Source organism: Triturus cristatus, chromosome 10, assembly GCF_964204655.1.
Source record: "Triturus cristatus chromosome 10, aTriCri1.1, whole genome shotgun sequence".
Classification (NCBI taxonomy): Eukaryota; Metazoa; Chordata; class Amphibia; order Caudata; family Salamandridae; genus Triturus; species Triturus cristatus.
The window spans coordinates 1,074,263,258-1,074,275,933 of NC_140593.1; the positions used below are offsets into that span (position 1 = coordinate 1,074,263,258).

Genomic DNA, 12,676 nt, shown 5'->3' on the forward strand with positions numbered 1-12,676 from the left:
ATTCGAATCGGTCGAAACCAGGAAGCGGCGGCCGCCATTTTCTCTCTCGCACTCTGACAGGGGGTTGAAAAACAAAGTGCAAAAACATGTAAAGGGGCTGTTTAGACAGCTCCCAAGCACCTAGCCATGTCGAGGGAGTCCCCAACGATCCCCCAAGTGAAAAAAGGCAATTTTAATTTTTTCGAAAATTTCGCCGATTACGCTTACCGTACGCGTACGGTAATAAATAATAAAAAAAAATAAAAAATATCCACATTCTCCCCACCCCGTGTGCAAATGGTGCCCGAAGGGCACCATATGTGCATGTCTTATTATATTAAAACAAAACATATATTTTACCTGTCACAACGATGCTCATCATATGTCCTCCATGTGCGCACGGTGCGCGAAGCGCATCGTGCGTTCATGGCCCATCTAGCGTAACGTGGGCACGCGGTGCGCGAAGCGCACCGCGTGCTCACTGTGCGCGCACGGAACGAACTGCGTTAAGTGGGCGCGCACGCCACAAATGGCGTAAAGTAACTTAGCATTTAAAAAAACGTACAAATTCACTGAAAAAACCATAGGTTTCACACACGTTATAGTTAGGAATTAGCATTTAAAAAACCTTGCAAATTCACTGAAAAAACCATAGGTTTCACACATGTTATAGTTAGCTGGACATTTTACTGATAAAAAACCAATGAAATTCCCCCGTTATAGTTACTGTAGGCAACTATAACTCACGCGACCGTAATCCTCTGCTGATGACATATGTGTCTTTATGAAAAAAAAATATTTGTAATATATGTATAGCTAAAATTTAATGGAAGACGACATGGGCAAATAAGTGTCTAAATACAGTATTAGCATCAGCAGAGGATTACGGTCGCGTGAGTTATAGTTGCCTACAGTAACTATAACGGGGGAATTTCATTGGTTTTTTATCAGTAAAATGTCCAGCTAACTATAACATGTGTGAAACCTATGGTTTTTTCAGTGAATATATATATATATATATATATATATATATATATATATTCACTGAAAAAACCATAGGTTTCACACATGTTATAGTTAGCGGAAATTTTACTGATAAAAAACCAATGAAATTCCCCCGTTATAGTTAGTGCAGGCAACTATAACTCACGCGACCGCAATCCTCTGCTGATGCTAATACTGTATTTAGACACTTATTTGCCCATGTCTTCTTCCATACATTTTTAGCTATACATATATTACAAATATTTTTTTTTCATAAAGACACATATGTCATCAGCAGAAGATTGCGGTCGCGTGAGTTATAGTTGCCTGCACTAACTATAACGGGGGAATTTCATTGGTTTTTTTTTCAGTAAAATTTCCGCTAACTATAACATGTGTGAAACCTATGGTTTTTTCAGTGAATTTGTACGTTTTTTTAAATGCTAAGTTACTTTACGCCATTCGTGGCGTGCGCGCCCACTTAACGCAGTTCGTTCCGTGCGCGCACGGTAAGCACGCGGTGCGCTTCACGCACCGCGCGCCCACTTTACGCAGTTAGTGCCGTGCACGCACGGTGGGCACGCGGTGCGCTACGCGCACCGCGTGCCCACGTTACGCTAGATGGGCCATGTACGCACGATGCGCTTCGCGCACCGTGCGCACATGGAGGACATATGATGCACTTCGTTTTGAAAGGTAATATTTTAATTTTTCGTAATTTTTATAAGCCATGCACAAATGGTGCCCTTCGGGCACCATTTGCACACGGGGTGGACAGAGTGTGGATAATTTTTTTTTTTATTTTATTTTTTTTAAATATTATAGTTTATCTCACCTGTTATAAGCCATGCACAATTGGTGGCCATCGGCCACCAATTGCACACGGGGTAGAGAGAGTGTGGATAATTTGTTTTTTATATAATTTTTTACCGTACGCGTACGGTAAGCGTAATCGGCGAAATTAGCCAAAAAAAATAAATTCCGTTTTTGGCCTTGGGGGATCTTTGGGGACTCCCTCAACATGGCTATGTGTGTGGGAGCTGTCTAAACAGCCCCTTTACATGTTTTTGTGCTTTGTATTTTCATCATCACTCTCAGTGCGAGAGAGAAAATGGCGGCCGCCGCTTCCTGGTTTCGGCCGATTCGAATGTTTACTAAGATCTAAGAGCCAATCAGAATCGCGCTCGCGCACGCCACCGTACGCGTACGGTAAGCGTACCGTAAGCGCACCGTAAGCTGGCTCAGATATATATATTGATTTAAAGGCTATTTTCTCAGAATCTACTGAACAGATTTACACCAAACCTACAAAAGGCACTTCCTTGACCTGAGGACTACCTCTCTGCCAAATTTCAAGTAATTCTGTTCAGCTGTTCGGGCTGTAGCCCTGTCTAAAGGTCCTATGGAAAAATGCATGGGAAAAACGCGTTTTGGGACCCCCCTTTTATCTCAGCCCCCGCTTGACGAATCCCCCCCGAGACTTTCAGGGTAGGAGCGGAGCGTAGCGCCCCACCTATTTTGAAAAATTCGCGAGGATTCGTCGACCGGCGCCAAAGTTATTCAAAATAGAATGTTGCGGATTTCCTATGGAAACGTGGTCCTAACTATAACTACCTACTGGCGACCGCCAGTAGGTAATATATATATATATATATACCTATAGTCTTTTTGAACTGGGTATTGTGATTGCTTTGATTATTATGTACCTTGTATTGTTCTGATATCACAGCTCACTACTCTTATTCAAGCATGTGAATCTATGAAAGACACCCCAATACTGGAGAGTTACTTACCTGTAAATTGTGGTTCTCCAGTATTGGTGTCTTTCATAGATTCACATGCGACCCACCCTCCTCCCCTCAGAGGCTCTTTTTTCTACTTGACTCTATATCACTCTTGTGCTACGAAAATCTGAGGGCCTGAGCCTCTGGGGAGAACATTCTAAGAGGGTGCGGACGCCTGATTGGCTGGAATTTGGACTAAAACATAAAGACAGTAATATGTTATAGAAGTGACAAGTTGTCTACCTATAAAAACTCTATGGTTTTACTTTCTTTTATGCCTATATTGGCTTATGTTATTACTACATTGCTATGTTATGTACCGTGGGACTCCCACTTCGACGACGGGGAATATTCAAGCATGTGAATCTATGAAAGACACTAATACTGGAGAACCACAGTTTACAGGTAAGTAACTTTTGTTCTTCTCTATTAGACATTATAGACCTTATGGTAGCTGCCTCTGAGCATGTTCCCTCTGCCTGGCTTCTTCCTCTCTATACTCCAGAAACAGGTCATAAGGTAGGTTGTCGTGTGTCTAGTTCACTGGAACTAAACAAGCAGGAAAGACTACTTCTGTTCCACTCAATGCACTCTATCATTCCATTATGGACAGGCGGTAGATCAGTCTGTTTTGGCAAAAGTGGTGTTCTGCGTGCAGAAATACATTAACAAGGAATGTGGCCGAGTCCATGACCCTTGCTCTCACATGATGTATGATCATTTTCTACATCATGTGCTTCTCTGTTGCCTTGAGGCTAAAGCCCAACAATAATTTAGGTTTTGTGAAGGACTGTCTTAAGAGAAATACACTGTAACAGGTAACATCATGGGATGTCTGCCATCAATCAGATTCTTTATTATCATGGTATATCCACTTCAATAGAGCTAACTTGTAATGGAAGGAAGATGCACTTGAACTTTATTGAGTCCCTCCAAAATTGTGTTACACCAGTTCTGAGTAGTTTGCACGTTTGATATTGTTTTAGAATGTAAGGTGGTCTTGTATGTTCGGTATTTAAAGCCATTTGATTTTGAGCAGAGGCTCTGTGCACTCCTGGTTGAGGAGTGATTCAAGGGCAGATTTTTGATGTGATGCTGATGCTGCTGCCCATCCGAGGTAAGGAAAAAACATTTTAAGAGCGAAGATCTTGCTATTTTCCACATCTCCCTGACGAGAAAAGTAGCTGATTGCTGTTCCTAGCTACTAGGTGCAATGCAACATGTTGACTCAAGCCCATTTACTCATTTGGGTGAAAATTCCACATGCTGTTGTTGCAGTAAAGGGTCAAGCTAGTGTTCGGGTTGTGGTGCTGCAGTTCTGTTGCTTGTTTCCTTCCTTTGGCATACATCTAGGGCTGAAGCACCCAACTGCTCCATTGACACAGAGGCTTGCACTAGGAGTGCGTTTAGCTCATCCTCTGGTTGGTGTCAGTGTCAGGCAGACAGGGTAGACTACTCCTGACTCCTTCTCTGCTTCCACAATCGATCTTGGCTCCTGTGCTGTTCTGGTGGCTTTTGAGAAGTATGGTACCACCCAATCTGTGAGCAAAGTCTTAGTGAATGAGAGAGTCTGCTCTCCCCCACTGCTCAAGAACCTGGATTCTACTCAAAAGTGTACAAGCCACAAAAGAAGACAGAAGAACAGAGAAGCACTGGCCACCATTAAGTTAGCTACCATGAAATCCACCCACTACAAATCTATTGGGAGGTTGCTCAATAAAGTGGAGGCACCCTGTACAAAGCAGAACCTGCCCCTGGCATCCACCTCCTCGAGGAGCAGATCTTGGCTCTTTTGTCCCCCGACAGTGTTTGGGCTCTCAGGAACCCAACCTAGTATTGTCAAGTCCATTTCTTAAGAACACAGCCCCCAGCCTACTCTCTATGCTGTTCCTCCTCAAAGGTTGTCGACTCCTTGAAGGAAAGTCAAACTGATCCGATGATTGGGACCAGGAGCAGCTGTGGAGATACCACACCCCTGCCAGCGTAGTGTGGATCCAGCTCCATGCAGTTTTCTTTTTTGATCAAGGCTCCATCCTTTATGGTCCAAATTGCAAGTTAAAGGTTAGAGAGAATCCACTCCCAAAGAGCTTCAGCCCCAAGTTCTGATGCAGCTTCCAGTTTACCCTGGTACCTCTACTTCAGTACCGAGTGCAGAGTCCAACACTAGGAGCTTACCCTACTGCAGAAGTCCCCATGACTCTCCCTGCATCTGTTTCTGGTGCCAGTACCAACTTTGGGGAACTGTTTGCCTTTCAGAGATGGGCAATTCTGTTGATCTGCATGCAAGATCCATGCCATGTGAGCTGAAGAGATGGACTTCGATCTGGAGGCCTGTATTTGTAGCCCCCAATGGCACCCAACCATGCTGTCATAGCCAATGTGTTTGAGGCACTTTCCACTCAACAAATACTGCCAGCTTTGGAGAATAAGGACATCTATGCTTTGGTGGTTATAACTTCTCCGCCACAAAGACCAACCCTGGCCATAGAACTCCAGCCAGTCCACCCTCTTTCTCTGGAAGCAAGCATGCAAAGAGGAGATGCTTCAGTGGAAAGAACAACCAGCACCCCTAGCCTTAGCTAGGGAATTAATGTCCCAGTTACTTCCTCCTGGACTAGCTGGTCACCATCAAGAAACTTGTTGCTTTCCTACTGGTCAGAGAGCCTTTGCTAATACGTAGGGTGTCCTGGTTATTTTGCATCATTTTGCACCAACTCTAGAGGTATTGTAACATATTAATACATAGAAAGTCTTGATTTCTGAATTATAAATACATTGGCAGAAACTGGGAACAAAATGCAATAGTTGTGGTAAGTTAGGATCAGTTGTTGTTATGCTTACAAACATATAAACCTATATGCTCCTAACTTTGACACTTTTTAGTTTTACGTTAAACTCCTGACTAAATACTGCTGGTTTGCAGTCCCAAATATGATATGGGGATGCATTTTACTACATTAAATTTGAATTTCTATAGTACCCAAAAACTGTGTGTATTCATCTGTATCTATGATACCTGTGCTACAAATCATGGATATGCAGAAAGTAAATGTTCTGTTAGTCTGATCATGATGCATCCTTGCGGTTCACATCTCTAAGTTAGACATACTCCCTATGACCCTCTATGAATATTTTCCTGTTCTGCAGTAATTGTAATTCTTCAGGCAAAATTTAGGGTGTGGTTCTTCCTTTTCTAAGTTTAATTGTTAGGTAACTCTGGGCCTGATTTAGACTCCTGTCGTCCCTCCGTGGCGGTTGTTACAAGTTCTCTGTCGAGCTGATGGAGTCCTGCCCACCGTATATAGATGTGGGCTGGCTGAATCATAATCTGCATCAACAGACTGTTTTCTGTTGCATACACGGCTCACCTCAGTCGACACACCAGACTCCTCTGCTGGTTAACTGTACTCCGTGGCCGTCAGGTCAGTGGTATTGCGCCAAGCCTATTTAAATGTCGATGTTGTGCTGATGTTGTCCTAGCTGTAGTTTGCTGACGGAGTGAATCCCTGGTTGAGTGGACAATGGTAAGTACTACTTATTAATGTGTCAATACACATATATGTTATGTTTGCTTCTAATCTATATATAGGTGATATGTCCTTTTTTACATATTGCATAGCTCACAAACAACACACAATTGAATGCACATCCACAGGCACCACAAGCACAGCACCCACAAGTACCACAACATAATTTATTTTTTAAGTGTCAATACAGGTGTGTTCATTTACCTTGATAAGCTGTAAAAGGAACACTAATGTATTTCACATAAGAAAAAATTTGCATTTAAGAGCAATGTAAAAAATACACAAGGCTAAAGCAATTATCAACACATAATTCGTAGTAAGACAAGTGTAAAAGAAGCTTACCTTAGATCCCAGCGACAACAGAGTTGATTACCGTCATGGTCTAGTAGTAGTAGCAGCAGAGGAGGTACCTGGACTATAGGGTTCAAGACGGAAACAGAATTAGGAAACAGAAAAGAAGTTACATTTCCACCTGATTTCGTTCTAATCTTCCAACTCAGTCGGACGTATCCCTGCCACAGTTCCCTCGACAGAAAGGCACACTGTGATTGGGCCAGCTGTAATGTTGGCTGGACTCCCGCCGACAGCCGTTTCTGCCTATGATGCCATCGATGTGAGAGGAAAAATCTGGCAGAGTCAGCGGCACTCGGACAATCTTTTATCCGTGGACCCACCAACAGCAAAATAGAGCGGGTGGACCACTAAGTAGGCAGGTGGTAAAACCATCGGAAAAGGGACAGCAGGGCCAGATCCGCCAAGCTCTAAATCAGGCCCTCTGTCTTTTGTTATGAGATTAGGGAAGCAATTGTAAAGTTCTTTAATATTGATGGTGACTTTGGCTCTCGGATAAGTATGATTTAGGTTTATTTGTGAGTTATGTGCATGTCAAAGTGGACCATGGTTATTAAGCTATTCATTTGGTAGTTAGATAACTTGAAAGTCAGACTTTCTGTATTGAAAAACAGTAACTAAGGGGCTAAAGTTGTAGCATACTTCCTTAAATTAAGTACACATTGGATGCTTTATGCCAGGTGGCTGATACTGTAGTGAGATTAAAGAGCACAAGGGATGTTGACTGTGATAGTCCAAGAAAGAACATACTGATGTGGAACACCACCCTTTAACAATGAAGTTGTCATCAAAACTTTGGCTGATTGCTACCCAGATTCTATATTGTTCTAAAGTGAAGATGTTGCAGGATTAGCTAAGATTTCACTAGAATGATGGCACTATGACATGCATAAAGCCCCTTAGTAAGATAGCAATGATGGGGCTATTTTTACATTCGGTGAGTTAATAGGTGCAACAAAAAGCTTGGCTGCTCGAGGACCCAAATGCAGATTGTACTTTCTGAAACTTTTAAAGGTTGTACTGAAGAATAGCACCATACTTGCTTCAGATGTTTTTAAGGACTATTGAATATGTATCTCCCATCTTACAGTGGAAGCACTCAGTGCGGTTCTTCTAAAACCGAACAAAGGTGGCTCACAGTTTTTTTTAAGTAGGCCTCTAGCCTTGATTAATAGAGATAATAAAATATTTGCAAGAATAATAGTGAATAGTCAAATGCCCTTTCTAGTCATACCAAATCAGGCCATGATTGTTTCTGGCTGGTGTCCAGTGCATACTTTATGAATGGTCTCTGGCCTTTTTATTCTAGATTGACACCCAAATGTGAAGTTGTTGTTTTGTTTTTAGAGACTGTAATTTTTTTTTTTTTTGAGTGGACATTATTGATGGAAGTACTCTGGAGCAGGATTCTCCAAAATCAGTTCCGTAGGGCCCGATCCATGCCAGATTTTTAAGACCACTTCTTTTATCTAAATGGGAATATGCTAAAAATCTGGCATGAATCCGGCCCTTCAGGACCGACTTTGGTGAACCCTGCTCTAGAGGATTGGGGTTGGAATCTTACTCCTCAACTTAATTAAGCTGATGTTCGCTCAACCTCTTGTAAAGGGTCTGTGTCTATGGGAGAATCTCATACAATACTACAAAATCTAGAGGCATGATTCAAGAATGGCTGCTGATGATACTATTGCTCTCCATTGCTGTGGAACTGATGACATATTTACTGTGAGGGTTTCATGCTCACAAAGGTTTTGTATTCTGGCATCCTCATCTTTCCATATCTTTGTGTGTTGATATTTTTTGTACATTAAGAAGTAGGCCAATGAAATGTCTCCTAACTATAATATGTGGACATGTGACCCCAGTTATGTGTTAACTGAGAAAAGTCCAATATGTTTTCATTCACCAATTCAACATGGGAAATAGAACTAGACTTTCACCTGCATTGGAATGCAGACTCTTTTAGATACTTGGAGATAGTGATCCATAAAGACGTTTCTAGACTGATTAGAAGAAAAAAAAACTGGTCTTGCTGTTGACTGGTTGGAATACAAAGTTGACTCATGCCACAGCCTGTGACGTGCAGAATTTTTAATATTAAAATGATAGCAGGGTGGGGGGAGAGTTGGGGAAGTTGGCTTTCATCTGAAATGCATTCCAAGTATCCTATTATGATAAAACTGTCAATGTCATGATCAGTGTGTTGCTTGGGCCGATACCTCTGGGTTACAGGGGCCGGCAATATATGTGTTTGTTGACGAATAAAAACAATCTTCAAACAAAAAAAAAATGATAGCCACACCGATGTTCTTGTCCCTCTTTTCGAACTTGCGGATAATTCCATCAAGAAGACTTTTCTTCAATATGTTACGATCTTTAGTGCTCAGATTGATCTGGGCTTGGTAAATGGGAGGCATTGATAATATTCCTATAGTGTGGCGGTTTATTAGTTCTTGTCCCTAACTATAGCTTTAAGAGGTGTTTAGCAAATGCCAGACTGGCTTGAGTCTATTAGCTGCAGTTAGTAACCTCAATTAGATAAACAGACTTGCATCTCAATTGAGAAAAAGAATTATGCAAACATATCATTATTTCAGAAGGCATTTACCAGGAGATATTTTAATAACTTAAGCACTTCAAATATAATTTCTTTTTGTTCCTTAGCTGATCGAGAATTCATCGAGTCGCGACGGCGAGCTCTGAAACGCTTTATTAATCTTGTGGCTCGACACCCTTTTTTCTGGGACGATGCAGCTCTGAACATCTTCCTTACATTTAATGGCCCGGTGAGTACACTTTAAATTTGTGCTCTTGATGTTTCTGGTCCTACAACTAATCTATAGCTTTACACGTCAGCTTCTAAATTGTCAGTCGTCTGAAATGGAATAAATGGAGTGAATTCATCTTAAAGAAATGCCACTTATTGTTAAGGTCAGATTTTTATTAATTTAAAGGAGCTTTAAGCAAATATTGCTGACTTCAATTATTGTAGTTGTTAAAGGAGAATTACATTTTTCCAAAAAAGATTGATTTGTGTTGCGTGCCAATGAAGGAGGATCTTGGAAATAATCCTCTTGTTACTGAGGCCTAATCATTCTGTAAACTCCTTTTTTTTTTTGTACCACTTTTCCGTTTTACTTATCTTAGACTAATGTTTTTTTATTTCTGTGCCCTCAATTTTTGGTCTAGCCTCTGGACAGATATTCCTGTTTCTTCAGCCTCCTGTTTTTCAAAGCATTCCTGATAGAAATACACTCACTCACTTTATGCTTCTGCCCACAACAGTATGGGGCAATGAGCCAGGCAGCTTCCACATTTGGCTCTTTTAACTGTGAGTAATGCCAGTTTGCTTGTGCACATCTGTCTAGAAGGTATCCCACTTCAGTGTCACTTCACTTCAGTGTTTTTTCTTAAACACAAACATGCAGGTCACCTTTAGACACTGGAACTTTTACTTAGTATTACTTTTAACCTATTTGCACATACCAAGCACAGGCGTCCCCAGTCCAAACCTGTTTGCTTTGTGAATGCTTGTTTCAGACTTTTTCAAAGGTACGTTATTTGTAGTTGAACACTGACTGGTCGTGCTCATCACAATGAGCTTGTTCATGTCATGTTCATGAGGCAAAGAAGCTTGGCCTTGCCAGCATTTTATCACAAAATGAGTAAGTGTGGTGTATCTGGAAGCAAATTGAAAAGTAGAGTGTTTATCTTTAATATAAACTAGTATTGAGAAGGCAAGGCATTGTTGATTCCGAGGGAGGATTCCCCTTCTTTCTGGTGAAATAACCATTTTGAAGGAGGTAAAACCCAAGACTATTGTATCTTTTCCCCTTTACCTGCATATCCTTAGATGAATAAGAATCTATTATCTCACTGATCTGTAACAAAATCAGCTGGTAATTTACATGTTGGACAGCAATCCCAGTGTATGTAGGGTTTGTTGTATATATTTCTTTATTTCGCCCTGGTTCACACAAATCCTTTTTTTAAATGATCTATTTACTAAACTTTTCTGACATCACAACTAAATATCTGACGTACAAAAAAGGCAGTACAGTCATATCCTTCATGACGTGTTCATGACAGGGTTAATGCAGTCGACTGGACAATCTTATCTTTTGGGAGTTAAAATCTAACGTAATACATTTTACTCACACCAGCCATATGCAGTGCAAATCTTTGACACAGAGAAAATGGTACATGCCGCCTTCAGATGACTGATACATGTCTACAAGATAAGTTACATACTGCAAGTTGCACCAATTCCCAGTAATCATATTGTCATTATTACATAAGCAACAATGTACTTCTAAGCATTAATATTCACGGGTAACTAAAGTCTAGCCAGGTACTTGTGCAGTAGTTGCCAAATATCTTTGGGTGTACTACATGATGGAAGGGTGGAGTAATATACTTCAAGTTGTTCAATTCAGTAAGTTAGGACTGCCAACAATGCATTGGTTGAGGATTTTTCTTTTCTGCGCCAAATGCATGCCACTCTTCTTTTCGCAAACAATAAAGACATAGAGGAAATCATTTAGACCGATTGCAGCTTATGGTTTGTGAACCTTAACAGGGTTATCTTGCAAGACAGATCTATGTTAGCAGCAACTATAGAGTATAATGCAACAAGTATCTTACCCCAACATTCTTCAATCTTGGGGCACTGCCATGCCAAGTCCATTAAGTTGCCACTCGGAATGGAACATCTTGCACAATTGGCATTGAATGATAGGTTGATCTTGTTGGCTTGTAAAGGAATGCTATATGTTGATGTAAGAATTTAAAATGAAGTAAACTGTCTACATTTTGGAGACAGCGAACCAATTTGATTGCAACCATATTTCCATTCTTTACCTGTAATCGCGAACATGGATTTATTTTTGTGTGTGGTTGGGTTACAAGAAAATCATTTTGCATGTAATGTCTAGTAAGAATATGTCTGGGTGAGGCAAGAGTTATGAGAAGCAATAAGCCTCTACATAGTAGATGTTCTTGAGGAAAGGAAAGGTAGTGCGCTTTGCATATTGCTCGAATTCTGAGTGGCGGTCTCCACTCTATCATTGTTAGTTGAGTAGTTAAGGAATACCCCTTTTTCAAACAGTTATCCAATCTTTGTTACTGCCAATCTACATATTGTTAATTAGTGTAAAGTACAAAGTTCTCGGGTTGATTAGGAGCATATAACATTTGTATAGTAAGCGTTTCCCAAGTCCTTCCCATGCTAGTAGTGTGCTGACAACTGAATTTATTTCTGAACGTATGTACCTAGGGGTTCATCCACTTAGTCGGGTTACAGAGGTTGAATGCGCAGTGGCCCTTGTATGGTGGGGTGTGCTCATAATCATGCATATTGAGCTTGTGCACATAGGTAATATATTTTAAAATCTAGGGCAGCTAGTCCTCCCTGCTTATACAGTGAAGTCAGTTTTTCCCATTTAACTCTACGCTGCTTACCTGCCCATGCTAATTTAATCATACGTGATCTAAGGGTTTTGAAAAAGCTTATATAAGGCCGGATAGGTATATTGGAGAACAGGTATAATAATTTAGGTAGGATGACCATTTTCATCAATGCTACCTTACTGATGAGAGAAAGGGGAAGGGGGATCCATCATCTTCCCAGAGCTTCAATTTTTTGCATTGTTATTCCATAATTTTCAGTTATGACAGTTACTTTGTCACAGCTTATCCATATTCCTGAATATTTGAATGCATCATGATTCCACAGGAGAAAATTAAGCCTACAGAGGTTTGTCCCAAGTGTCGGGGAAAATACGGTGGATTTGTTCCAGTTTATGTAAATACCTGGCAGTGCTTTAAACATGGTAAATTATTTTATGACTGGGCTAACATTTTGGGCTGAATTTTTCAAATAGAGGGTTATGTCATCTGCATATAATAAGATTCAGGAGCTGAACTTAAAGCCTTTCCTGGCATGCTGTTGTCTAATAGCACATGCCAAGGTTTCAGAAGCCACTAGATACAACAGTGGAGACAAATAACATCCTTCATGGATGCCTCTTCCTAATTCTATTGGGTCAGAGA

At 40.9% G+C, this 12,676-nt stretch overlaps 1 protein-coding gene across 5 annotated transcripts in view; it reads left to right on the top strand.

The window, feature by feature from the left end:
• Positions 1–12,676, top strand: part of SNX8 (sorting nexin 8) — a 370,575-nt gene that overhangs the window by 233,326 nt on the left and 124,573 nt on the right. For all 5 annotated transcript variants that reach the window (XM_085629225.1, XM_085629228.1, XM_085629224.1 and 2 more), the window contains exon 4: positions 9,290–9,411. In XM_085629225.1, the coding sequence (XP_085485351.1) occupies positions 9,290–9,411 (122 nt within the window). The remainder of the gene's footprint in view (positions 1–9,289; positions 9,412–12,676) is intronic.